Here is a 26,094-nt window from a genome sequence, read left to right as displayed (position 1 = left end):
AAAATACTTCACCCCAAAGAAACCTCTGGAACTGACAACCAATCAGAAAATTCACCTTCTTTTTTTGACTGGCTGTTACAGTTCAGCAGCTGTTGACACGTCTAATGCACCCAGCAATTAAAGGACAATGCTGCCCCGGGGGTAGGAGAATATACAGCAGATGTGCCCTTCTACACGTGATTTCCCACAGTGCCTGTCACTTTTCAAACCAACATCTCCCACCTGCATCCAAAGCTTGTTGTCTGGAAAACTCCATGATCCAATCCTAAACTCAGCTGCATTGGGTTACCAGTTGGACTTGATCTTAAAGGTCTTTTCACAGAATCATACAATGAAAGGGACTTTAGGCTTATCTCATTCCACTTCCTGCCATGAGCAGGGACACCTTGCACTAGACCATGTCGCTCCAAGACCCATCCCCATCCAACCTGGCCTTGGACACTTCCAGGGATGGGGCATCCACAGCTTCCCTGTGCCAGAACCTCACCACCCTCACAAGGAACAATTTAGTTCTACTATTTTTCCAACCTAAATGGCTGTATGATTCCCAGTGCAAGGAGTGGGACGTGATCACTGCAATCTGCTCCACATCCAGCTGCCTCTGGCAGCATGGCCTCTCCTCTCACAAACCAACAGCACCGCCGATGCAGACTGCAGGAGCAACCCTGCAATATTCACTGGAGAATGCTGAAAATCAAGTTTACCGAGCACTGTTGAGCAAATGTGAGCAAGCTATCAGCTGAGGGGTGAAGAACCAGCGCAGGGCCAGACCCTTAGCTGAGGACATCCCAACACAACCACGGGGCACATCCAGCATTCATTTAGACCCGGTGAACATGGCTGAGGACCTGCAGAGCGGGGATTTGATGACATGCCCTGAACACCAGACCACCCAGGGCCTGCTTTTATTGGCACTCACCCAGGCAGGGCCCCGGCAATGCCCGGTGTGCAGATGGCCTTTCAGCACAGAACCACAGAATGGGGCAGGTTGGAAGGGACCACAGTGGGTCACTGGGTCCCACCTCCCTGCTCAAGCAGGGTCATCCCAGAGCACGTGGCACAGGATTGTGTCTTGACAGGTCTGGAATACCTCCAAGTGAGAGACTCCACACCCTCTGTTCCAGTGCTCAGTCACTGCACAGGAAAGAAGTTCTTCATCGTGTTCAGGTGGAACTTCTTGGGCATCCATTTCTGCCCATGGTCTCTTGTCCCATTGCTGGGTCCCAGGGAGCAGTATGCTGTGCCCAGCCTCTGCCTCTGAGCCCTCCCTGCAGACAGGGACAGACAGGGCTCCTCTCAGCCATCTCCTCTCTAAGCTGAACTCCCACCTCGACAAAGAGATGCTCGAGTCCCTCCATCATCTCCACAGCCTCTGCTAGACCTGCTCCAGGTCCTAAGGAGCCCGGACCTGGACACAGCATTCCAGATGTGCCTCACTAGGCCTGAGGACAGAGGCAGGATCCGCCCTGGAAGAGCTGACTGTGTTGCTCCTAAGGCACCCGGGGACACCACTGCGCACAGGGCATGCCCGTGGGCGCTCGCTGTCCACCGGGACTCCCAGCTCCTGCTCGCAGAGCTGCTCTGCAGCGGGTCACCCGCGGCCTGCGCTGCTGCCGGGCCAGCTCTCCCCTCGGTGCCCCGGCCCCCTCCCGCTGCCCGTCCTTACCGAGGTGCAGGGTGAGGTTGACGGCGGTGGGGTGCTGCACGCCGGCCAGCATGGTGCGGCTCTGCCACCAGGTCGCGTCGGCCGGGCTGTTGTAGTCGGTGAGGAAGGCGGCGCCATGGCTCAGGTGCGGCTGGGCGGCGTCGCAGAGGTGGCAGGACTGGGTGACGCCGGTGACCCCGGTCTGCACGCAGTACTCCTCGGCCGGCGTCCCGCACGTGTGCGTGGCCAGCACGGTCGCGTTGAACGCCGCGTTCACGAACTCGGGCATGCAGCGCTGCGCCCGCCCGCTCCGCTCCTCCGCGCACTCGTCCATGGCAGCGCCGCACCGCGCGGGCACCCACAGCCACAGCACCCACAGCCACAGCGCCCAGCGCTCGCCGCCGGCCCCCATGGCGGGGCTGCGGCAGCCAGCGGGGGCACGCAGGGTCTCTCTCGCTCGCCGGGTGCCACCGCTCCGCGCCGGCCGCGGGCTGAGACGGGCGAGGCCCGGCGGGGCGCGGCGAGGCGGGGCGGGCGCGGAGCAGGCCGGGAGCGGAGTCCCGCAGCGTGCGGGCCGGGGCTGCCCCGCCCCGCGGAATGCGCCGGCTTAAAGCGGCGATGGCGGCGTGGGCCCGCTCCGGCAGCGGCCGCGTTCCTGCCTGGCCGCAGCGCGGAGTGAGGGACCAGGCAGGGCGCCGGGCCTGGCCGCGCCTCCGCGCCCGCACACCCCGCGGTCTGCGCTTTTACACAGTCACAGGATCACTCCGGTTGGAAAACGCCTCCAGCATCGTCGAGTGCAACCTTTCAGCGATCCCTGCCTTGGTAACCAGACCACAGCCGTGAACACCGCATCAATTGTTATTTGGGCACTTCCAGAGATGGGAACGCCAACACCTCCCTGAGCAGTCCCTTCCACTGTCTAATCCCCCTTTCTATGAAGAAATTCTCCCTAATGTTCAACCTGAACCCTGCTCAGCTTAGGACTATTCCTCTTGTCTGTCACTTGTTTACCGGGGTAAGACACCGACCCCCCGGCTGTCCCCTCCTGTCAGGGAGCAGAGCCACAGGGTCCCTCCGAGCCTCCTTTTCTCCAGGCAGAGCCCCACCACCTCCTTCAGCTGCTGCTGGTGCCCCAGGCCCTTCCCCAGCTCTGTTCCCTTCCCTGGACACGCTCCAGCCCCTCAGTGTCCTTCCTGAACGGAGGGGCCCAAAAGTGGACACAGCCCTCAGGGCACCTCAGCAGTGCCGGCTGCAGGGGAGGAATCGCTTCCCTGGCTCTGCTGGCCACACTGGCTGATTCCAGGGGCCATGGCCTTCTCGCCCACCTAGGCACACACTGTCTCATGTTCAGCCAGCTGTCCACCACCACCACTAGGTCCTTTTTTCATTTAAATGCTTTTCATAGGGAAAAAAAAAGCTTCTTGAGAAATGCGAAAAAAAACGGTTGTGTGTTCCCAGCTAAGCTATGCCAAGCCTGGATGGTTTGTGCCATCCAAGGACATGGTCCTAAGCAGATCTGAGGGGACCTACCTCAGCTACTGTAATTTTTAATGAACTTTTGGTTATCTCCCTACCATAACCCAGGTCTCTCTGTTGCTTAGAGGCATCAGCTCTGTCAGATTTGGCCATAAACTGCATTACGGGTTTTAGCTATCCTAAGATCTTGCCTCAACTTTTCAGGTTGAGGAGTTGTGTAAATGTTGTGTAAAATCCAGAAATCACGTAAAGCCAAAATGTCTCTGCCCGTGGCAGGAAGTTAGACTTGATGACCCTTAAAAGGTCTCTTCCAACCCAAGCCATTCTGTGAATCTATAAAACTGCTTTTATAGGAGAAAAGTCCCTCCAGAAGCCTTCCCAGTAAACAGGAAACTACTCCTTGAGAAAAAATTGATAGGGGAAGAAAGGCCTTTTAAACTCGGTTATATCCCGAGAAAGCCTGAATGCAGCCGGTGGCTGAAAGAACTGAAAAAATACAGTCTGTTCTGGGAAAAAATGCACATTGTTGTTTTAAAGTAAACACATGTATCCTACAGAAGTCCTTGAATTAAGAGCCTGAGCCGGACTGTTCACAAGGTCTGCACAGCGCATACTGGTCAGCACGCCTGGGAATTATCCTGCTGCTGGGGGATACTGTGCTCACATGTGTGGCTGTTATTACACATCAGCGGTGATTGCTCTTTCTCGCAGAGCTGTGGTGAGAATGACTGCACTGAGGGCTCCCCTGGCACCCCCAGCACCCGCAGAAGGGACGCAGAGCAGCGCAGAGTCACTGCTGCCTCGCTATTGTTCAGGCTGGGATGACACATCTCCAGTGGAAAGTTGGATTTCCGCTGCTTCCCCCACTTTTCCTCCTTTTCTGAAAACAAGCTGTGTGTTGTGAAAGCAGCGCTGAGCTGATGCCATCAGGGCAGGAGCTCTGAAAACAACGGGCTGATGGAGCTCCTCAGGTTCAGCAACAGCCTGGCTGGTGCCTGCAGCTGGATTGGCACAGAGGACAGGCACCAAGGAAGGCGTGTGGAACAGCAGATGTGAAGAAGGGAAGGATTAGGACAGAGGTGAGAAGGAGGCAGGGACTCCAAGCAGGATCAAAGGGTGTTGCCACAAATCCCTATCAGTGATGCAATGAGATCATCTGTCCATATGCAGAAGGTTCCCATAGATAAAGGAAAAAATTCAGCTTCACACAACATTCTTTGGTTTAAAGATAGTCGTAGTACTTAACCAAATAACTTACTTGAGTTTTTTAACTATTTGGTTTCCAACATTTTAAAGTGCCTATATAGGACCATGCTCCACAGTTTATTTGAAGTCCTCCCTGACATTTTAATGGTACTGATTGTAATAAATCCTCACAAAGAGATATTTGCTGATATTTAATATTTGACATCAAAATCCAGTCCATGCTCTTAATGCAATTTCACCTTAAAACACTCTGACAGATCAAGTGATGCAGTTATATATCATTCAGTAAACCTACACTCATTTAACTGAAACCAGAATCAAATCTCATATCCCTGTGAAGACATTATTTGTGTTTTCCTTTTCCTTTTTTACCTACTGAAATAATCCATCAAAGCATTGTGAAATATTCCCCTTAAACCCATTTTCTTCCCAACACAGGAAAAAAGCATACTAATGTAAAATAACTGTACCTTAAAGGCGCAGGACCTAAGAACTTCTGTGACTTTGCAATGCTTACAGAGTGAATAATAATAAAAATATATTGGTAAATAAATTGTTACACCCCTGATGCAGAGTGAGTCATCCTGTGTGGCAGCAGTGGCCTGGAAGGAAGTGACATCCTTTTTGATAGGACACCTACAGTTAAAGAGCTGTAAAATAAGAGTATTTGTGGATAAGGTTTGTGACTGTGCTGGGCTCAGACACACATATTGACTGTAAGTTAATTATTAGTGTAAGTTAGCTGTTGAAATGGGTATGTTCTTACTTCAGTTCTTTTTTGACATACAGATCGGGTTAAGTGATTGAGAAAAGTGGGGAGAGACTAAGAACAAAGAGAAGAATTGCAAAAAAGGAAAAGCAACATAAAAACCTGATAGGAAACAGCTTTTATAAAGGCAACTCCTACAGGAAATTCTGTCAGCTCTCAGAAGGCCAGAACTTTCAAGGCTGGCAGTTACCCTCTTAGAATAGACCCCTTTTAGGGAAAAAAAAAAAAAAAAAAAAAAAAGAAAAGAAAAGAAAAGAAAAAAATCAGTGTTTTCTTTTTGATTAAAAATAATTGGAACAATGTTATGTGTGCCCACAAGCAACTTGAAATAATTAATTAGGAGCACTGTTGGCCTCTGTCCTTCTACAGAAGCTCAAAACAAGCAGTAGCACATCTATGCACCAAGATATTTGACCCATTTGGGGCTTAGGAGGTTCAAAATGTTTTTCACAAGAGTTACCAGGCAGCACTCATTTTAATTTTCAGTCTTCCCATACAGATTGAACATCAGCATTTGTTCAAGGACAACATGGGTGCATATAGGAAAGGAAAAGGCTGAGGAAAAACTCAGAAATTTCAGACTGTGATAGCAGACCTCGGTTGCTTCATGTCTGGTAATTATTAAAACAGGTAAAAGTAATGTCCCTGACAAAAAAAAAAATCCTGCTTTTGCTAATAAAAGTAAATAGATAGTTTTAGGATCCCCAAATTAAAATTGTTGTACACCCCAACATGTCATTACCAGCAGATGTCAGTTTACACTAAAGACTGAAGGACAGAAAAGCCCCATGCTCACCATCAGCCTCAGAGTCATCAGCCTGTGGAGGAGCCACCCAAGCAAGTTTAGGAAATGTCACTTGTCACAAGCTGCCTGGTTTGGGCAACAGAAGGAGTTTCCAGCAGCTTCCTGCTCTGCTCTCTGTCACACAGGGGGCTTCCCGCTGGCACCAGCACTTTTCTTGGCAGACCCAATAAAAAGAACAGTAATCACAGCAGACATCCACCCCCTGGCCAAACAGCCAAAAAAAACTTAAAAGAAAGTAAAGTGAGTCAGCAGATCCACCAATGAGTTGGTGAAGATGAGTCAAAATTCAGAAAGGCTGGGAGATAAAATTCAGTTGCTTTCACAGGCAGATGCAAAAAGAAATCCCTCTGCAGTGTCCAGTAGTGCCCTGGGGATTAACACAGCACTGGATTGATATCACAATATGTGAGATAGACATTTTTGTATTAAAACAGGGCTTAAAGCCATCCTGCTCAGGAGAAATTCTTCCACAGTCGAGGACAAATGTGAAAGGAATGTAAATTTTTTGGTAAATGGCCCGAGTTATTCACAATCAGTACAAATACAGAATAAGTCAGAGAACCATTCCAGTTACTAAATATTCATATCTCATCATGATTTTATGGAGGCAGAAAGTTACTTTAATCTTTAATAGAACTGAAAAACAGAGCTATTAGCCATGAAAGCAGAAGGCATTTCATAAAATGGTTTGTTTATTTAGGTTTGACTTTCTTCATCACTTTCTTTGCAGAATGTCCTAAATAATCTTGTACAGCAACTGGGGGTAACTGCTGTAAAGGCAAATAAAAATATATCTCTACATCTGTTCATGTGAGGTAAGCTGCTTCTTTACAAGTTTCTACAAACCCTGGAGAAACAAAAGATATAAGTGGATAATTTTATCTATTTTCTCAAGCGGTTTTGGGATGTAGCCTCATTTTCTCTTCCTAATACTGGTAATGTTGGGGAAAAATGTGCTAAAGCAAAAATAAAACATGAAAGGCTTGTGCAGCTTTCTATCTTCCTATTGTGGATTCAAACACAGCCCACTCTTTCAACTATTTTTATGTTTATAAATGGAATTTGTAATCTTTTATTCCTAGCCGATAAGATTTGTATATTTTATCTTTACTCCCTGCTTTTATTCTGCCACATACCCCTGTGTGGAATTTAACCAAACACATCTTGCAATCTACATTAGACCATGGCAGTAACATCAGGAGCCAACCCAAACTATTCTCCCATCTCCTCTCAAGCTCTCCCCTTGCCTGTCCCATACCTTTCTCATGGAGAAAGAGACATGCATGGATAGGTGTTCAGCCTTGAAACAGCCAATGGATCTCTTGGAGAAGAAATGTTCCTCAGCATTTCTCTTCTCTTCTCTTCCCTCTCCATTCTTGGACAATACACCAGCACTGCATTGATGAAAGGGCACTAGAGGAATCGATTAGATTTCTTTCTGTATGGTATTAAAGTTACAGTATAGAGACACTAAATTCTCTGAGAATTTAGCCACCATCATCCTTGCAATACAGGATTCTCTGATAGATTCTCTGCCACCCAAAAATTCCAGCAATATTTAGGTTTCCAACATGCTAATGAAGTTTTCTTTGTAAAGAGCAAGATTGATTTACTCTAATCCATTTGGATAATGCCTGAGTCCTGTTCTTCACCAACTTGCTTGGCTACACAAATCCTTTGAATGCATGAGCTGGGCCTGTTTACACTTCACCAAAACATTCTCAATGAAGCTATCTTCCAAGCCTGATAAAATGCATCCCAGAAAGCAGTGTGTGTATTGGAGGTGGTCATGGGAATCTCACTGTGTAGGGTGCATGACCACAATGAAGTTGTTAAACAACTTCCTGGCTTTCCAGCAGAATTCCCAAGATTCTTTCAACAGAAAGCTGGCTAACTCCTTTTGCTGAGTAACAACAGGGATTAAATTTTCATCCCAGTCAGTTCTTTATAATTTATAGTCACAGCCTGTCTTTTCATGGCATCATTTGCCAATCAATCTTGCCATGACTATAATTTCACTACCAGTGAATTGTCATTTCTATCATTTGTAAAACCCTTTGTTTTTTAATATATGATGGCTCTTGAGAGCAACCTTGGTTCAAGTATCTCCCTTATAAGAGCTCACCTTTGTAGTCTGATGTTCTTTAAGCCTAGTTTTCATTAACTTTCCTTTGCTTTTCAAAAACAAAAGAAAAAAGCAGTCTCTGAAAAACTCCATCTTCTTTTAGATATTTCCTTTTCCTGTAAAAAATTGTAATGCCTTGTATACTTTATGCTCTTAGCCTAAGGGCTCCTAGCATTTGGACTCATCCAAGGTAGCTTAACCATCTAATTGAGGAGCTATTCAAGGAGACATTCAAGGTCAGTCTGGACAGGGCTCTGAACCACTTGATCTAGTGGACAGTGTCTCTGCTCACTGCAGGGGGCTTGGACTAAATGACCTAAAAGTTCTTTTCCAACTGAAACCACCCTGTGCTACTCTGACAGTAGATTGAGAAAGCCAGTCTTTTTGATGCCGGACTTTGAATGAGCAGAGCTCCTGTTTCTCCTTGCTAAATAAATAGTTTGTCTTGAGCAGGCTGCAGTTTGGTTTACTGTTCTACCAGAAGAGTTAAACCTGGATGACCACCTGGAGGCTGGGAACACTAGATGTAATTTTGGGATCTGGAGATCACTGATTTGTACCAGCTGCTCATCCCTCCCCACACATCTCAACAATTTGTCTCTGCTCCCACATGGACTTAAGGCAGAGCTGCTTCCCTGACATATGACAGGAAGAATACAGTGAAGGGTGAGCAGCTTCAAGGAATCTGACCTACAGGGCTGCTTTTGGGACACATACCCATGTCCTGGGCTGTCAGCATGTCCCAGTTCTAGTCTTGGTACCCCCAGCTCGGTATGGTCTCCCCTGCATCGCTCTGTTGATGGTCAGACAATTACCAGTTGAGAGGACGGCAGAGACATTCTCTGAACTCAAAGCCCCCCTGCCACCAAAGACTAAATAGACAAAAGAAGCCATTGAGGGAAAAACTGTCTGGTCTTTGTAGCCAAGAACCAAAATGAAAAAAAAAATTACTTGGAATGAACAGAATCTTCTCTGCAAAGCTACAGACCATTAATGAACTGCAATTTTTAGAGGTTTCTAACCCAGCCATCCTTAGGAAGATGCTTACAAGAACACTGAAAGCTTATTCTTAACATCACTATCATCCCCATGTCAAATTGCCATTCAGATCAGACAGAGACCCTGTGAAATATGTACAGTGGCTTTGATATAAATTGCATGTGAAAAATAAAATAAAGCATTTAATTTACAATTAATCCTGATCCATAAGGCAGAGTGTTGGAACCTCATTCATTGGGAGGAACTGAATTCCTGTTTTCCTTCTGTACCCATATTTTTTTAATAATAGGAGGATTTTTTCCTGCAAAATGCTGTGCAAACTCACAGCTACTAACAGATCATCAAAGCAAAGAGGAAAATCAAGATTGTTTGAAAGGAAATTATATTTTTTAACTCATCACTGCATACCATAAACAATAGGAAAATGTATAAAACACTTTATAAATATACTGTTTCCTGCTAAACTCTCATTCTTTTCTTTTTGAAGTTCCACTAGCAAACTACCTAAGGAGGAGATTTTAAAATTATTATTCTTATTAAAATAAGAACTCAGTAGGCAAGAAAAAACACAGGTTTTATAGCTGTAGGCTTCATTTTGCTTTCTCGGAACCTCAGCATACTACCCACATTTTAATCCCTGACACTCAGTTCATGGAAATATCAGAGGAACAAAGTCAAGAGTTCAGCAAAATGGTGTGGTTTTAAAGGGATGGGAAATTCTGTACCCTGTATCCTGTTCTTTATTTATCAGATCTTTAAAGACTAGGAAATCTGTAGCTTCTGCAACTGTTACTAATTTCTTCCATTTTGGAGCTCTGGAAATTTTTTACATCATTAAAAGCAGTATATTTATTGTATTAAAAGCATTTATCTGAGTAGATCAACTGCAACATTCATCTTGATACAGTAAAATACCTCCAGCTATAAGCCCATTATTTTAAAATCACATGAAGAAGCAAAATCAAGATTTATCATGCTGACTGATTAAACAATGAATTGTAATTGTTTGTGATAGAGTTATCTTACAATAAACACCAGGGGAGGTTGCAGAGGAGAACATACATCTTTCTAGGATGACACTGTCAATCTCTTCTTCTCCTGTTTTCTCACAAAGATTCAGATTCCTGTCAGTGAAAGGTATTTTAAGTAGCATTGAATCAACATGGGAGATTTAGATACTATTTTAAATCACAGAATGCTCTTTAAAATAGCATCTCACTGTGATTGCCCAGTGTTTTTTTAATCTAGATTGTAGTTTTTGTTGGACTACTTTTTGACTTGAGTAATTCTCAAAACACATTTCACACCTCCCCATCAGCCACTGGTTTGTGGCAACCAAATTTTTGCCACCTGAACTGTTTGACTTCAAAGGTTAAGAAAACAAAAAGGCTACAGAACATGAAAATCTTTATGCAGTAATAGATACCCTACCATTACCACTAACGATTTTTCCTATAGTTAAAATGAAGATATTTCCCCAGGTGTGCCCATGAGCAGGGAAGGCTGACATATTGAATGTTACTGATTTAGCTGACACCACCACATAACAATTGTATTAACTTTATACCCTTGTTTGAGGGCTTTACAAATCCACAGAAATATTCAGCTCCTCCCTCATTTTGCTGAACTACCCATGTTTCTTCTTACAATGAAGTTGATCCCACGACAGGCAAATTTGATTTAATGACTTTTGCCAGCACCACCCTCTGGGATGCTCCCTTCCAATTAATTTACACAAATGTAAATGCAGTTCCCTACACAGTACTTGAAAGCATCACAAGCTTCCAGGTAACCACCAAGAGTTCTTTTCAGCTCATCTAAATTTAGAAAGTGTCCAAGGCCAGGCTGGATGGGCTTGGAGCAACCTAATCTACTAGAAGGTGTCCCTGCCCATGGCAGGGGGTGGAATAAGAGGAGCTTTAAGGGCCTTTCCAACCCAAGCCATTATGGGATTCTATGATTCTATTAAAATATTTAAAGTTTGTTGGTTTTGTTTTTGGGATTTTTTTGCCCCACCTTGTGTTTCTGTCTTCCAGTTATTCTTTGCTCTTCCTGGATGTAAGGCCACAAGCACCTACGGAGCTAAGCAGCAGGAGACTTTGCTGGTCTGTTAACCTGTAAAACTCAGGCTGGAAAGCTTTTACTCATTTTCACCTCATCTCCAGCTCACCTGTGGACAAGTACAGGTACTTCCACTTCTAAGAAATTCAATTTCTCAGGACAAGAGGCAACAACAACCATTCCCTAAGTGGAAGCTGCCTGGCCAGGTCCCAGTTTACCAACATCTGGCTTTCCAAACAGAGAAAACAGAATGAACAATGCAGCACAAAGAAATGGCACATGACTTTGTTAGTCCCTTGAAGTACATAGCAGACATTTGGCATTTTTCTTATATTTAACCCAAGTACTCTCACTCACATTCCCTTGCAGGTTGCAGTTGGGATAGCAGATGTTCTCCCAGTGTGTTACTCTCTTTGCATCCTGTAGTGGGGATTGCCAATTTAGGTACTTTGTTACCACTTGGAACTCTCTCCAAATTTTTAACACTGTAAAAATGCTGGATGTGAGATTTGGGTACAATTAAGAAGTAATCTTTTCATTAGGATACACAGAAATAATAGAAATGTTTTTATACAAATGTATTTGCAGCCACTACGCATTCAGATCTCTTTCTTCCCTTATTTATTTACAATTATTTTTAAGCCCTTGTCAGAGGATGCTTTCTGAAGATGTGGTTTTGTTAAATTTGCTTTCCTGACAAAATTATGGACCTGAGTCCATAATTAAGTTTACAGTAACTCCTCCTCCATGGGTCTCCTCTGGAGAATCTCTACTCAATTTAAAGGTCACCTTTACTGAGGCTGAACCTGGAAATCTTCAGTCCAAAAGTGAAGGCTCCATGGAAGCTGCAAGCAAAGTAAGTTACACAGTGTGGTAAAAAGCCAAGTTACTTGCATTGTTTAGACAACTTTGGATATGGGAAGTTGCAGGCCATGAGGAAATTAGCCATCCTTTCAAATAAATGCAGAAACCAGCATTTGGGACAGCTTCAATGCTCTTTGTTGTTCACTTCTAGATGTTGGTTACTATGGCTACCTGATGTCGTCTCTCTTTTTAATGTATATTTTTTAATACTTTTGAGTCTGGGCACTTTTGAATCTGGGCAAGTATTCTGCCTGGTAAGAACTGCAGAAGGATAATATGCTGTTCTCACAAATACTGATTTTTGGTTTACATTACAGACCATTTATTTAAGTAGCTTTGTGAGCTGACTCACAAGATCATACAGCTATGTCCACCTCTCTGGTTCTTTGTATGCCTGGCAATGTTGATGTCACATTGCTCAGAAACTTCTCTGGCTCAGTTGACCTCATGCAGAAATACCCATCAGCTTGTAGATAGATAATACAGTCTTGGCTGTACAGAAATCTCTGACCTTATCTCCTCACTCCAGTGTGTCTTCTTCCCACTTTGCTCTTGTTATTCCAGAGGCATCGTTCCATGTTGCTTTACTGTTCTCCGTGCAATACCAATTTATCTCGAGAGCTGACAGGATATTTTAAAACATCTTTTTGGTCAAAAATATCAAGTAGGCAACATTGGCATGGATCCTGATGGCTCTCATGATTGAGAGCCATTCAGGGAGATAAAGGTTGATGTAACATTGGCTTAGTCCCAGTGATAAATTTAAAGTGACAGTTTAAAGTGACTTTACAGTCACTTAAGGTGACACAATCAGTTTGAATCCCAGAGATGTTTCTCTGGGAAAAAATAAAAAGAAACTCAACTAAATTGTTTTAAAACTTTGTTAAGTGCATGAGACTGTGAATACTCAAACACAAAATTTCTGAGTTTTGAAAAAGTTATTCTTGGACTTTGTCCTGAGTGAGGGAAGAAGAAGAAAACTTAATCTGAAGGTTTTGAGTGTCTGCAAAGTTGAAAATGCTTTCACATTCAGATGTTGATTTGTTTTGCTCATTGGTGCTGCACCCTTTGAATAAAGATTATCTAAAACAGCAGCCTGCAATTTGTAAGCTTTTTCTGCTCAGGGTTTGATTTGGTTTTTCTCTTTGTTGTGTGTTACAGCCAGTTTAAAAAATTGCAAAACTTCACAGCAGGGCAGGTGAGGGCCCGACAGAGCCCTCTGCTCACCTGTTTAATGAAGAGGTGTTGTTGTTTTGGGGACAAACTGATACAAAGACTTGCTCTGATTCTCCCATTGTCTGGTGATGACCATGATCCTTAGCAGTTAGGATTAGGATTAGCATGTGCAGAGAAATATCTTTCTGCATGATTTATTCTAATTTACATCAAACCAAGATTAATGTGTGTTGCACATTCAACTTTTACCTAATATCCATGTCCTGGTGTAGATTCCAGGACCATGTGAACCATCACCATGGGCATTCCTTTTGGAAACAAGGTACAGTCTTTGGAAGCAAAGTTATCTTTGTTCATATAACAAAGGTGTCTTCTATAATTGGTGCACCAGAGATGTTCCTGAGGCTGACAGCCTCTCCAGTGACTCTCCTGGCACAGGAAAGTTTCAAGTTCCTTAGCACTGTTTGTCTCTGCTGTGGGCAGGACTAGTGCAGGATGAAGATGCTGACCCACTGCTGTCTATTTTAGGTCTGTTCTTTTTGGTCAGCATGGCTTAGCTCCTCTTTACTTCATTTCCCTTGCTCATCTCTACCAGCACAGCAGGGCCACTGTGCTTCTGCTGGGCTCATACAAGAGCATCTCTCCCACACGACTGCACAGAACTGGTCTCTGCAGACACAGGGGTGGTGTTTTCTACTCCCTCTTCTTTCTCCTCTTGTGGCAGACTGTAGCCACACCCAAAGGATGAGCAAAGCCAAATTCCATTCCTGAAGCATTGCTGAGCTTCCCGTGAGCAGCGTGCCAGCTCCACTAGCCAAAGCAAATGTCTGCACTAGACTAAGGGAGGGGGATGAACCATTTTATGGCAGCTGTAAAAGGTCACGGAGTAAACACCTGCACTACTGCTCATCTGCTCTCCCAGTGATCCAAGCAGCTTGGATGTGTGAGTTGTTTGCATGAGAGTCAGTGATTCAAAGCTCTCTCCTGGCTTTGTGAGGTTCCCATTACAAATGAGAAAATTAGCAAAATTTAGTTGATAAATTTGGGGCTGTTCTGTCCAGTGGAAGACTAGTTATTCTGTTTGAGATGGGTCTCAAAACCTGTAACACTTGAAAATTTTAGTCTGAAAATACACATTCTGCCTTTCCTGCATAAATCCATGCAAGCCCCAGGGCTTTTGGGTTTCTTTGTCTATAAGCATGGGGGCAGTCCAGGAGATTATAAATATCTAGAAGTCTAAAGCTGTCCCACATTCAGGGATGTACTAGAAAATTTCTCATTTGGCTTCTCCTATGAGCAAAACCAGGCAGTTTCTGTTGCTGTGCTTAATTTTTGTATTATGAGTTTAGTAGGCCTTTCCTTCTGCTTCTGCAGTGGTCTTTGCAGAGAGTTTACAGGTCCTCACTTCCTTCAGCTTTATCTCTGCAGGGATGTATTTGGGAGGTGCCTTGGAACAGCTAATAATGTGATTGGATCTCTAATTCTTCTCTTTAAGAGAGTTTTTCTTACTCTGTGTGCAACTAGCTGTGTTCTCCTGATCATGGAAGGCATCCATGCCCAAGGCAGGAGGATGGAATGGAATGATCTTTAAGGTCACTTCCAACCTAAACCACTCTGTGATTCTATGATTTATCACTGGACCTTTGACTTTCTATTCTCCATCCATAGGTAGGGATTTTGGGCCATCATTATAGCAATAGAGCCACATGACTTTATATATTGATATTATTATTCTTTCTGCTCACCTTAATGGAGATTTTCTGCACTTGCCTTCTTTGGAAAATGCCCTGGTGCAGATGAGACAACTGTTACTCCCCTTTCTCCCAAAACATCCAGATGGCTATTAATTCCTTTAGTAGGAAGTAAGAAGAAAAGTGAGGAAATGCACATCAGGCACTGCCTATAGGTTAGGAGTTGAGATGTGCATGAAACCAGTAGTTATGGGGTAAAAAAGTTCTCAGTGTATTTTCCAGTATAGTCTTTCTGAACATCTCTTTGCAGATGGCAGGAGGAAAACTTGGAATTCTATAATACAGTCCTGGTATCTAAAACCTCTTTGCAAAAGGAACTAACTACAGGAAACAGGGTGGGGCAGATTTATAGATTGCTCTTAAATTGGAAACTTTGCTGCTTTTTTTTTTTTTTAGTTGCTCAAATGTAGGAAGTGGTGACCTTTCACCTCAACTCTGTGAGGTGAAAGATTTTCCTACAGACCCTCCATTTCTGCAACATAATTTGAATGTGGCTTTAGTAAGTGGTACAGTGGAGACCATGAGGTCATTTTCCCAGGGGAATGTGAGGCTGTAAACTTATCCCTGTTAACTAAACACATTATTATTGGGCCTTGGTATCATGTTCTCTTCTAATTTACCTTTATGAACCATAGCTCAACACAGTCCTGATTAATGGTTCTCAGCAAATGATAGAGAACCTTTAAGTTCCCCAGGGCTTTTAATGGAAGTAAAAACTTTCAGTGAGAAAATAAACAGCAGAGAAGAGTTTGTTAGCTACTGCCTAGGCAAAAAATACTGCTGCTGGAATACAGAGAACAGGAATTCAGTGACAAAAATGTTTCAAATAACAGATACTAACATTAACATCAAATAATATGAACTAACATTAACTTTACCAGTTCTTGAAAGCAACATTAAATTAGAATCATAGATTATATAAGAAATAATCTGTTTATAACAGACAATGTTTGAACTGACAAACTGCTTCCAGGCAGCCATTTCCAGAACTCTTCCCATCAAAGCTGCAGGTGAGCAGACCAGTTCCAGATTTAGAGGGGTCATCTCAAATATATGGCTTTCAGACATAAATAAATCCTCATGACCTTTTATGCTAAGCCACTCACCTTGGTGAAGTTGTACCCATGACATTAGCTTTCCTCTGGCTGGCACTCCTCACTCTTTTGATTTGAAGGCAGAAAAACCAGACCAGTTAGTCAGTTGAAATCCTAATTTTCAAGATAAAACTTTAAGTAACTGTCAAGTATTATCCTTCATATTATGGTTTTGAGGCTATTGTTAATATTACTTTTCTCCTTTTCTACTTGGAACTGGAAAACCAGAAGATATCATTGTTCCAAATCCCCTTATGAGAACTCTGTGATATCAAAAGCCAAAAATATTTGATATATGTGATGTACAAACCCAAGGTGCCTCAGATGGGTGCAGCAGAGAGCAGTTGATGGCACCGTGGCTCAGGCAGTTCTTCATGAATTTCAGTAATTCAGTATGCTGCACAAGACCCATGAGTGCTCTGACACTCATCTGGCTTTCTGAAGCAAAGCACAGATCCATGCACTGACAAGTAAACTCACTGCTGGCTCAGTCTTTACTGGGAAAATGTACATGTCATTTCAGGTTAACTTTCTGTTTTCTGTATCCTGGCTGCTTAAGCTCCTCATTAGCATGTCAATCCTTGTTTAGACTGTGCTATTCATCAAGTGCAGGCATGGATTATTGCTTCCTCACTTAACTGGTCATGATGGATTAGATATTAAAAACCAGACTGAATGTTGTTAAGCAGTGCTTTCATGTTCAACACTCCTTAATACGTAAAGCACTAAGCACATAAATAAAACCGTAAGTTATCATTTGTAGATGCTAAAAAGTCCATGGCTCATTCTCCCTTCACAACCTGCAGCTGAGCTCCCAGACACACTTTCACTTTTTTCAACACCTGGCTGTTCCCTTAAGAAATCATTAACTTTTTTTTGTCAGTTCCTGAAAACAACGTGAAATTAGAATCATAGAGTATCCTGAGCTGGAAGGAACCCACAAGGATCACTGAGCCAACTTCCTGGTCTTGCACAGGACACCCCAGGGATCACACAAATTAGATCTTTATGTGAATGAACAGGGCTGTGGTGGTGAGCTGTACCCAAGACACACAGATGTCTTGGGGAGCTACAAAATTCATCACTGCATCAGTACCAGAATCAGCAAGACCTGCCAGGACAACCCATAGGCTATTAATGGTAACATGTTTTAATCTTTTCTTCCCAGTAATAGTAACTACTAGATTTACAGTTACAAATTAGAACAATTCTGTAAATAGACCGGAGAAAGATCACTCCTTTATCTAAGACTTAACATCAAATACCCTGGTAAAAACATTTTTTGCTAGTCTCATAGAATATTGTACATATACTTGATAATCCTTGGTATCCTATTCTACTTCCTCACCTTGCACCCATCTCCTGCCTCCTGTCTAAATGCTGACCAGTAATAGCCAGAAAAAATTAGAAAGCTTTAACAGATACTAGATCATAGTCCAGACTTGTGAGTGTGATACTAAAATTAGGTAGAGTTAAAACCACTGGACTTCTCCTTCATGTTTCCAGTTTGGTGCTAGTAACATGATTGAGAACACCATGTGTGAAGGGCAAGCCAAGGAAAGCAGTTTTTATCTGGCTGCAGTGACTACAGATGTGCAAAGGGAAGGTGGTTAATGCTATAGCACATCTTCCAATGTCCATCCCTGCTGACTCCCCCATAGGTTGTTCCTGGGCCCAAACTGGACAAGAAAAATAACTATGTTTTTGTAACAGTGGCATGGAGTGACAATTCTTCATTCATTCATTCTTCAACCTACAGAAAAGTCGGCATCAGCAGAAGGAAGTGTAGGGTTTACTGCAGCAGAGCATGCAGGAGATAATACATGCTCCACAGTAAATTAAAATTGGAGATTAATATCTATCCTCTATGATTCAGAGCTGGATTAAAGCAGCAGTGCTTCACCCTTACCTAGTTTTTAAGAACTCTTCATGAGAACATAAAAAATGTTGGATTTGCTTTACAACCACCACCATCTCCCACAACCCAGCAGGCACTAATAATTACTGTTTCTGCAGTGGCATTAGTGGGGAGGTTAATTTTGTCAGACTTGGCAACAGAACAGAGCTGGAAGGCTTTCTACCCCCTCTGTGTCAATACACTTCTGTGAGCACCAGGCAGCCAGCTGGGCTTCCAGTCTCTGGAATCCAGTGTGTTCCCATTAAAGAACCGTTCTCTTCCACACGGATGTGGAGGAATTAAGCCTGTTTGGGAATAGTAATGAACACTGTCTTGGATGAAGGGAGCAATTCATGCTTCTGACATTACTCCAGGTTCTGCAGAGACCAGCAGCATCACATCCGTCTTGCAAAAAGTATTCCATGTTCCTGCATGATCTGGATCACCATGAAGGGTCACATGGCATGCAGGAGGCTGGCTGCAAAGGAACCTAGTGCTGCCTGGCATGGTTAGAAAACCACTGCAGCAAAGACTCTTTGCACAGCTTGTTAGACAACTAAGTGAAATCCCCACTGAGCCTAAGATGTGTTTTGGAATCTGTTTGGCAGGAAATGGTCTTACACACTGAAAAGGTTTCCTCAGAATGCTTTGAGTTTCCAATAATCACAATTAGCAACAGAAGCCCTCGAAATTCAAATCCAAACACATATCAAAGGTATAGCATGCAAGTCTTCAGAAACAAACTCTTTATTAAAAATAAAATCATACAACTTGCAGGGAGTTCCCCAAGGAAATTATATATTACAGAGCTGTACTTGTACTAAGGAACCAAAAAGGCATACAAACTGGGAAGAGGAAGAAAGGAACTTGGGATGGAAATGCACTTTTGTTGACGTGGAAAGACTCCACTGACGTGCTATCACTACCACCCACCCCTGCCCATGTCCCGATAGCCTCCTCGGTAGCCCCTGCCTGCTCCTCGGTATCCTCCTCCTCGGCAGCCACCCCCAGCTCCGTAGCCTCCCCCAGGATTACCTGGGTATCCTCTTCCTGCCGAGTGCCAGCTGGGGTAGCCACCGTAGCCTCTGCCCCTGTGGCCGGAGCCGTGCGCGTAACCTCCCCAGCCTCGAAGGCCAGCGCCGTTGTCGTAGCGAGCCATCTTGGGCGGGCGGGGGCCATCCCCGAACCTGGCCAAGAACAACACCATACACTTGAGGCAGTCTCACAAACTGCATCTCTAAAAGACGGGAAATAGCACAATCCTCAGCTAAGCCACCTCCATTTTTTGTGAAACAATACAGTTGCACTTTTGCACCTTTTCCACTTCAGAAAAGTCTCCTTTGCTTCAGAAGCAAGGGATGGAAACAAGAGGCAACAGAGGGGTGCAAGCCCAGCCAAATATGTGTTTTCTTTCCAGGAAAAGGTTTGCCCAGAATAAATATAGATTATCTTTTCTTCAGAAGATAATTTTTGTTTTGGAAGAGGGGATGACAGCTTTTATTCCCGAGAGCTGTAGTCCTTGTGCAAACAGGCAGTGATGTCTCTGCATAAGCTTTGAGTGCAAACATTTCACAGATGCTCAGAGCACAGCACCGAAAGCAAAGCAATGCCTGAAGTGGCCAGCCTCAGCTCTGAGGCGGGTTCTCACCTGGAGCTGGCAGCCGAGAGCGCCATGCCCGCCGCGGCTGGCCGGGACAGCTGCCGGATGACGTTCAGCATGCGCTCCTGCGCCGGCTCCAGCTGCCGGACCATCCCGGGCTCTTTGCTGACATCCACCACGAGCGCCTCCATGGCGGCGCGCAGAGCGGTGATGCAGGCGGCCGCCACGTGCGGCATCTTCAGCTTGATCCTGCGGCACAAAGAGGCTGTTAGAGCTGCCACGGCTTCCAGGGCAGCAGCTGGGGAGGAAGAGGTTCTGCAGAGTGGCTTTCATTGAGCCAGAAATCTACAGTCTCATCTCTGAAGTTCTCATTTGTCACTGAAGGGGTGAGAAATTCAGGAGGTAAATTTGAAAGATCCCTAAGACTTGGCATTGTTAAAACATAACTGTTCTTCTGGTAAAATTTGCTCTTGCAATTTAACGAAGGGCTATGAAGATGCTCTGAGGGCTGAAACTCCTCTGCTCTGGGTGAGTTGGGGGTGTTCAGCCTGGAGAAGGCTCCAGGGAGGCCTTAGAGCTCCTTCCAGTGCCTGAGGAGGGCTTTCAAAAGGAGATACAGGCAGATAGTGGGAGGACAAGGGGGAATGCTTTTAAATTGATGGAGGGCAGGGTTAGATGGGATATTGGGAAGAAATTCTTCCTTGTAAGGGTGGTGAGGGCCCTAGCACAGGTTTCCTACAGAAGCTATGGCTGCCCCATCCCTAGGAGTGTCCAAGACTAGGCTGAACAGGATTTGGACCTGAGATGAGCTTTAAAATTATTTTCAACCCAAAACATTCTGTTTTGGGTTGATATCATTCTATACTGGGATAAATTCAAATGTAACCTCTTGCATCAAAACAGCAAGATACAAAAAAAATAAAGTGAAAACATGAGGCTCCAATATTTTGAAAGCTCCAACACTCACATTTTTAGCAAATTAAGCTTAAGGAATTCTTTGCTCTCTTTTACTGACTAGGGGGTAAAAACAAAACAAACAAAACAACCATCCAGATGTTATTTCGTAATGGCTATAAAATTTACACTGCCAGAGACATTTCTCTCCTCAAGCTGTGTTTCTGTGCCTTGAAAACAAGGTTTCTTCAGTCTTTGCCTGAGGAGGAGGTTGAAAACACAAAGTGCCTTTCACCTTTCAGTTAAAAAGGAAAAAACCAGCAGTTTTTATGGAAACTGCCTTGTCTTGTTTTCAGTTTAAGCAGATAATCTGCATGAAACAGGGCTCAAATTAACCTGTCCCTTCCTCACAGGAAGAAAAGGTCATGCCTTCCCAACACACCTGTGGTGCATGGCTTGCTCTCGGATCCCTGTTCTACAGACATTTGGTCTGCATTAGCTGCCCTTCCCCTCTGTCAAGGGGTCAGAACTGGATGAGCTTTGTCCTTTCCAATCCAAGCCACTCCATGATTCCACAATTCTAAGCACAAGTAGATCCATACCAGTCATCCACCAGAATGAGCTCCCCATCTGACAGGACTTTCTTGGAAGCAAAGAGGAGCAGCTGCAGTGGGCTCACCAAGGTCATGGTTTTGGCAGAGATGGCTCGTGTTCTAATCTGCAAGTTAAAGAGGAAAATTACTCTTGAAATGGAAAACAGAGCTCTGCACCTTCTCCTGGACACAAACTGGAGAATTTTGTTTTAAAAAACCTCAAACAACACATACTAAAGCTAGGTATAACGTTAGGAAATTACAAGAGCGTGTGCACATACAAAATTGAATGCCAGGCACAGGTTTACAGGGAGTCAGCACTGGCTGGTGTGAAACCTCAACAAAATCTATCTTCAATTTTAAAATAGTCATTTTCAGTGTCTGCAGTTATATGTAGCTCTTGCAAGAGCCAGCTCATACTTTGCCAGCCTTAAAATGACCAGGACACATCTGAATTTTCTTCCCACCCTTCAATTACTGAGGCTGTGATGAAAAGCTTTAGTGGGCTCCTACTCATGCAAGTGTGGAAGTTGCCAGATGTCCAAGCAGTCACTGCCGTGTCACGTTACACCGACCTTGAGCTTGAACTGAGAATATCAAGCCAGAGATAACAGCCCTCCTGCATGGCCCCCGCCCCTCAGTTTAAAGAGGAACAGAAGAGGTACCTAGTGGGCAGGAAAAGAGCTGCACACAAATCCTTCCAGCATTCCAGCTTCACCCAGGGGCTGTCTAAGCTACTCTTAAGCCACCATCTTAGTCACTCTCCATTTGTGTGTACTTTCATTTAATAAAGTAAATTTTTTTGAGCTCAAAAGTCCTTTGCTGGGTTTAGGGGAATCTCAGTTGAGAGAGATGGTCAGGATGGTCTAACCCTCCTGGGATCCTGATAACAAAGAGTGAAGAAGCAGCAAAGCCTCACCACAGCTCTGAACTACGGCTTGGGAATCCAGACTGTCAAGAAAAAATCCCTGCATTCAAAGGATTTAAAATTCCAGTTATCAGCAAACACAAAAGCATTGTCTTCCTTTGCTCCTTGAGTAGAAGTAGCTGAGTTCACAATGGCTGTCACTGGAGCACAGGAGAGCTCACAGGGGGTGCAATGGACATGCACAAAATGTACATCAAATTCAAAGGATTGAGGAAAAGGTCATGGAGACCTTTTGGGTGATGCTTGGGAAATGCAAATTATCCTCAGGAGATGACACAGGCCAGTACAAGAGCACCCCACTGCTACATTCCATGTTGCTGTTTTCTCCCTGAATTCATAAGCAGCAGAAGTGATAAGGATAAAAATTCTCTGATGCCTAATTAGCAAGGAAGAGCTCCTAAAACAAACACTTAATGAAGATAATGATTTAGATCTTTCTCTACGACCTGGCTGTTGTAACAAAACTCACAGGAACTTCTACTGAAAATGGCTGACTGGAAGTTATTAGGAGGCTGAGTGACACTAGGACCATACAACATTTACTTCCTGGAAAGAAAACCAACCAACAAACAACACCCTCATCCTCCTGTGCCAACTAAAACTAATTAGATATTGCAGTCAGGTTTTTTTCTTATGACTTCTTTAACAAAAAGAGCCTCTTGAACTACTTGGCAGCACATGATCAAGATTAAACCCAAAGTCTCTACCTTCTCTCCAAAAACGAAAAAAGGTGATGGATACTTGATGTCCTGGCTGCTGAAAGGGCAGTTGACAGATGATTTGTGGATGAGAGCATTGTGCCCCTCAGTGGTAAGAATCTTCCTCTTCTCCTTGTGGTAGCAGACATTGGGGTAGACCCCAAAAGCCAGCAGGGAGATTACAACATCCAGGTTGTTATCAGGGCCAGTGTTGTTAAACGGTTGAGTCATCAAACATTCTGTTGGCAGAGAACAGAAGAGTGGCTCAAATCCATGGGACATGTAGGAGAGCACAACAGCTATTTAAGATCCTGGATCAATTCAGAGCTGTTTAGGATCCTGGGTCAATGCCTCTTCTGATTTAACCAGCTGCTGGATGTGATCTCCAATGACCTTTGCACTCAGAGCATATAAATTCTATATTCAATTTTTTATTTCTTAATGGAGAAAGAAAAGCTGGAAAATACTACTACAAAGAGGTATTTTTCTCTGCCAAACTCTTCAAAAACAAGGAGACATGGGTTTGTCCAGAATGTGCTGTACCACAATGTGTTTACTGCATTTGTTTTGGAGACAGATCTTTGGGGGAGGTTAAATGGATGTTTTTCTTAGTTCATTTGTTACAAATCTCCCCCAGAGTCTCTGGTGGCCTGTTTTCAAGTCATCTTGCCTAGAAAATAGTTACGGATAAATACAGCAGTGATCCTAACAGCCTGAGAAGAAAAAAATTAAAGGAATTTAAAGAGAAAAAAAAAATTAAAAGGAAGAGAGATAAACATCTGCTTAATTCAGGCAGTCATACCATTTCACTGAGCTCCTCAGCAACATTAGGCAAATTCAGAACTTGGTCAAGTTTAAGAATTTTTTCTTTAGAAAATGGAATAATTTGGCATACTGCTGCACATCTCTCTTGCACAGTCCCAGGAAGTCACAGAACAGGACACTGTTCAGATCACAGACTCCCCATTAAGGTCTATGGAAAGACGGGAGAAAGCACAGCACATTTTGGAGAACAAGTGAAGGAGAAAGTCAGGGAGGTAACACTCTAAAGACACCTGTTTAATAGATTTTTAATCCTGCAGCTCTAACCTCAACCTCCAAAATCTCCATGCTGCACCACAGCCATCACAACTTTAGGAGAGAACACTAAAATTCCACCTGAACGCAGCTGTAAAAGTGGAGCAGTGTTATGGCAAATCCACTATACTCCCCCCTGTGCTTGGGTGCTCAACAGAGATTATCCTGGTTATTTATTTATCATCTCAGAATGAAAAATGCAATCACTAAACTATTGAATTTAATTAGAATCACCTTCAGGAAAGCCAGAACTAATAAGTATGTCTTTTAGCTGGACTTTTGCTTCCCAAGTCATTCTAAGAGTAGCCATGCTGAGTCTTTTGTGTTCACAAAACCTTTTCTCTGCTTCTTCACCACCCATTCTGAAAGTCAAACAGAGGGAATTAGAAGCCTGACCAAGGCAAGGAAAAGCTCACCCTGTGTTCTCCACCTGTAACCTCCCATCACCTGCTGTGCCAGACAACATACCTTGCATCATCCCAGGCTTGGAAGACAGAGAGCAAAGCTACGTGGTCTGAATACCTGGTCCCAGCAAAATTCCTGTGGACATAACCCAGGCGTTTGCCTTCATTGATGAAAGGTTCAGGGAAACAGGTAGCTGCAGAGATGGTACATACAGCATCTCCCACACTGAAAGGAACCACAGACTGGATCAGGATCATTCAGAGTTAGTGCTGCCAGCACCTGCTGCAAGCTGCAGATACCAGGGAAAACTTCTCTGCTACAGACCTTAGGAATTTGGTCTTTATCTGCTAGAGATCTTCACTGAAACACTTCCTTGGAACTGGATGTTAAATCAGCTCTATCTGCCCTCCCCTCCACCCATACACCTTCTTCTGGTGAAAAGGTCCCTGCAGTAATCACAGGATCCTACAGCCATCACAGTGACAAAGAACAGATCTTCTACTAAAGCAAAATGTGGAGACTGATTTTTCTCCTTATCTCATTGTTAAATTCCCTATCTCCCCACATCTAGTTCACTGTTATACCTAGGTGTTTCAAGTCCCACTCTTAATTCAGAAATACTCAGCCTCCACTGGTGTCTTGCCTTTAACTGAATTTCATGACCACTTTATATCCTGCACTGGAAGTTATTTCCTCTCTGCTCCCATAAAGATTCAGTCACCTCTCCCCAGCTGCAACAGTTATTGCTCATCTAGATATAATGGTTTTTCTCTCTTGCAAGAGGCTCAGGAACTCAGAGAAATAATAACATGACCACTGAGACCACTAAACTTACTAAAAAATACAGCCCATGATCATCATCTTGCCCAGACGAGGTTCGATGGGAAGTTTGGCCAGGATTCTTCCAAGAGGTGTCAACTCATCATTGGAATCCAGGGCATCAAGCTCTGAAACAAGATCCCTTGTTATCAAAGACAGCTAGGTAACCCCAGAAATCTTCAGATAAGAAATTCACACTTTTAATGTTTATGCTTAATAGTTGTGTTAATAGTTGTGCTTAAACTGAACCCCACTCATATTTAAGTTTAATGTTGGTTACACTGTTGCCAACCTGATTTTCAAAACTGGTTTGAGGTCAGGCAAGTTTTACTTGAGCTTTACAGAATTTTTACTACCTCCTTTGCAATTAGAATAATCACAATGTAATTCACATACATAGTTTCCCATCCCTTTTCAGTTTGCTTCTGTACAAACCCATATTACACTATTAAACCATCTATTATCTAATGAATCTAACCTAATTTCTGTCACCACCAGCTGTGGAGTCTTCATTGCCATTGCCAAATCACAGAACTTTCTTCATCAAAAAGAGAACACCATAAATCTCTTCCTTGAGGCTTTACCTGCCTTTCCCTCCTCCCATTACCTAAAAAATATCATCTGTATTCATCCTCAAAGCTACCAAAGGCTTTTTCACATAAAATAAAAAAGAAGCTTTGTAGCCTCAGCAATTAAATGGGAAAGGAAATGCATAAAGAATTTCTTGACCACCATAAAATCATTTTTTCTTGGTATCTATTGAACCCAAAAGCCTAAAGAATACTTTGAAGAATAACATGTTTCACCTCCCTAAGAACATACTAGCAGCATACCTGCACTGAAAAATCACAGGTCATCCAGGAAAGGGAGGCACCTGCAGATACAGCTATCTGGTGTTAGAACTGAAAAAGTTTGCCTTTTATCCTGGCTCTGCAATTCTCAGCTGCACAGCATGTAAAGTACTAATCATTTTCAGAACAGAAAGTCATTAAACTTGACTACGTATCCCTAGCAATGCACTTCATTCTGGTCTCCCTCCTGTATACAAGCAACATAGGCTCAGCACACAATTCTTCCATAAAATCAACAATGAAATAGATATTTCCGTTGTTAAAAATTGTAGGAAGTGCTTATTTAGTGACATTTACTAAGCGTGCTGAGGTTTGAGGTTAGTCTCATGTTTTACATCTAAAGCACAAATTTAGAGTTCTT

General features: G+C 43.6%; 2 protein-coding genes across 4 annotated transcripts in view; both read right to left on the bottom strand.

Moving 5' to 3' along the window:
• Positions 1-2,204, bottom strand: part of LAMC1 (laminin subunit gamma 1) — a 66,362-nt gene extending 64,158 nt beyond the window's left edge. Inside the window, exon 1 of the mRNA XM_032749673.3 lies at positions 1,667-2,204. Within this exon, the coding sequence (XP_032605564.3) occupies positions 1,667-2,057 (391 nt within the window). The 5' untranslated portion in view covers positions 2,058-2,204. The remainder of the gene's footprint in view (positions 1-1,666) is intronic.
• A 16,395-nt stretch (positions 2,205-18,599) lies between these two features.
• The window catches only part of DHX9 (DExH-box helicase 9), a 29,848-nt gene continuing 22,353 nt past the window's right edge, over positions 18,600-26,094 (bottom strand). For all 3 annotated transcript variants that reach the window (XM_072932679.1, XM_030279432.4, XM_072932680.1), the window contains 7 exons: positions 24,899-25,010; positions 24,127-24,288; positions 23,893-24,020; positions 22,591-22,820; positions 20,965-21,080; positions 19,517-19,717; positions 18,600-19,055 (listed from right to left, as the gene is read on the bottom strand). In XM_072932679.1, the coding sequence (XP_072788780.1) occupies positions 18,791-19,055; positions 19,517-19,717; positions 20,965-21,080; positions 22,591-22,820; positions 23,893-24,020; positions 24,127-24,288; positions 24,899-25,010 (1,214 nt within the window). In that variant the 3' untranslated portion in view covers positions 18,600-18,790. The remainder of the gene's footprint in view (positions 19,056-19,516; positions 19,718-20,964; positions 21,081-22,590; positions 22,821-23,892; positions 24,021-24,126; positions 24,289-24,898; positions 25,011-26,094) is intronic.

This window comes from Taeniopygia guttata, chromosome 8 (genome assembly GCF_048771995.1).
Source record: "Taeniopygia guttata chromosome 8, bTaeGut7.mat, whole genome shotgun sequence".
In the NCBI taxonomy this organism is placed as follows: domain Eukaryota; kingdom Metazoa; phylum Chordata; class Aves; order Passeriformes; family Estrildidae; genus Taeniopygia; species Taeniopygia guttata.
Note: the sequence above shows the minus strand (reverse complement) of the source record. Positions and strands in the feature narration are given on the sequence as shown.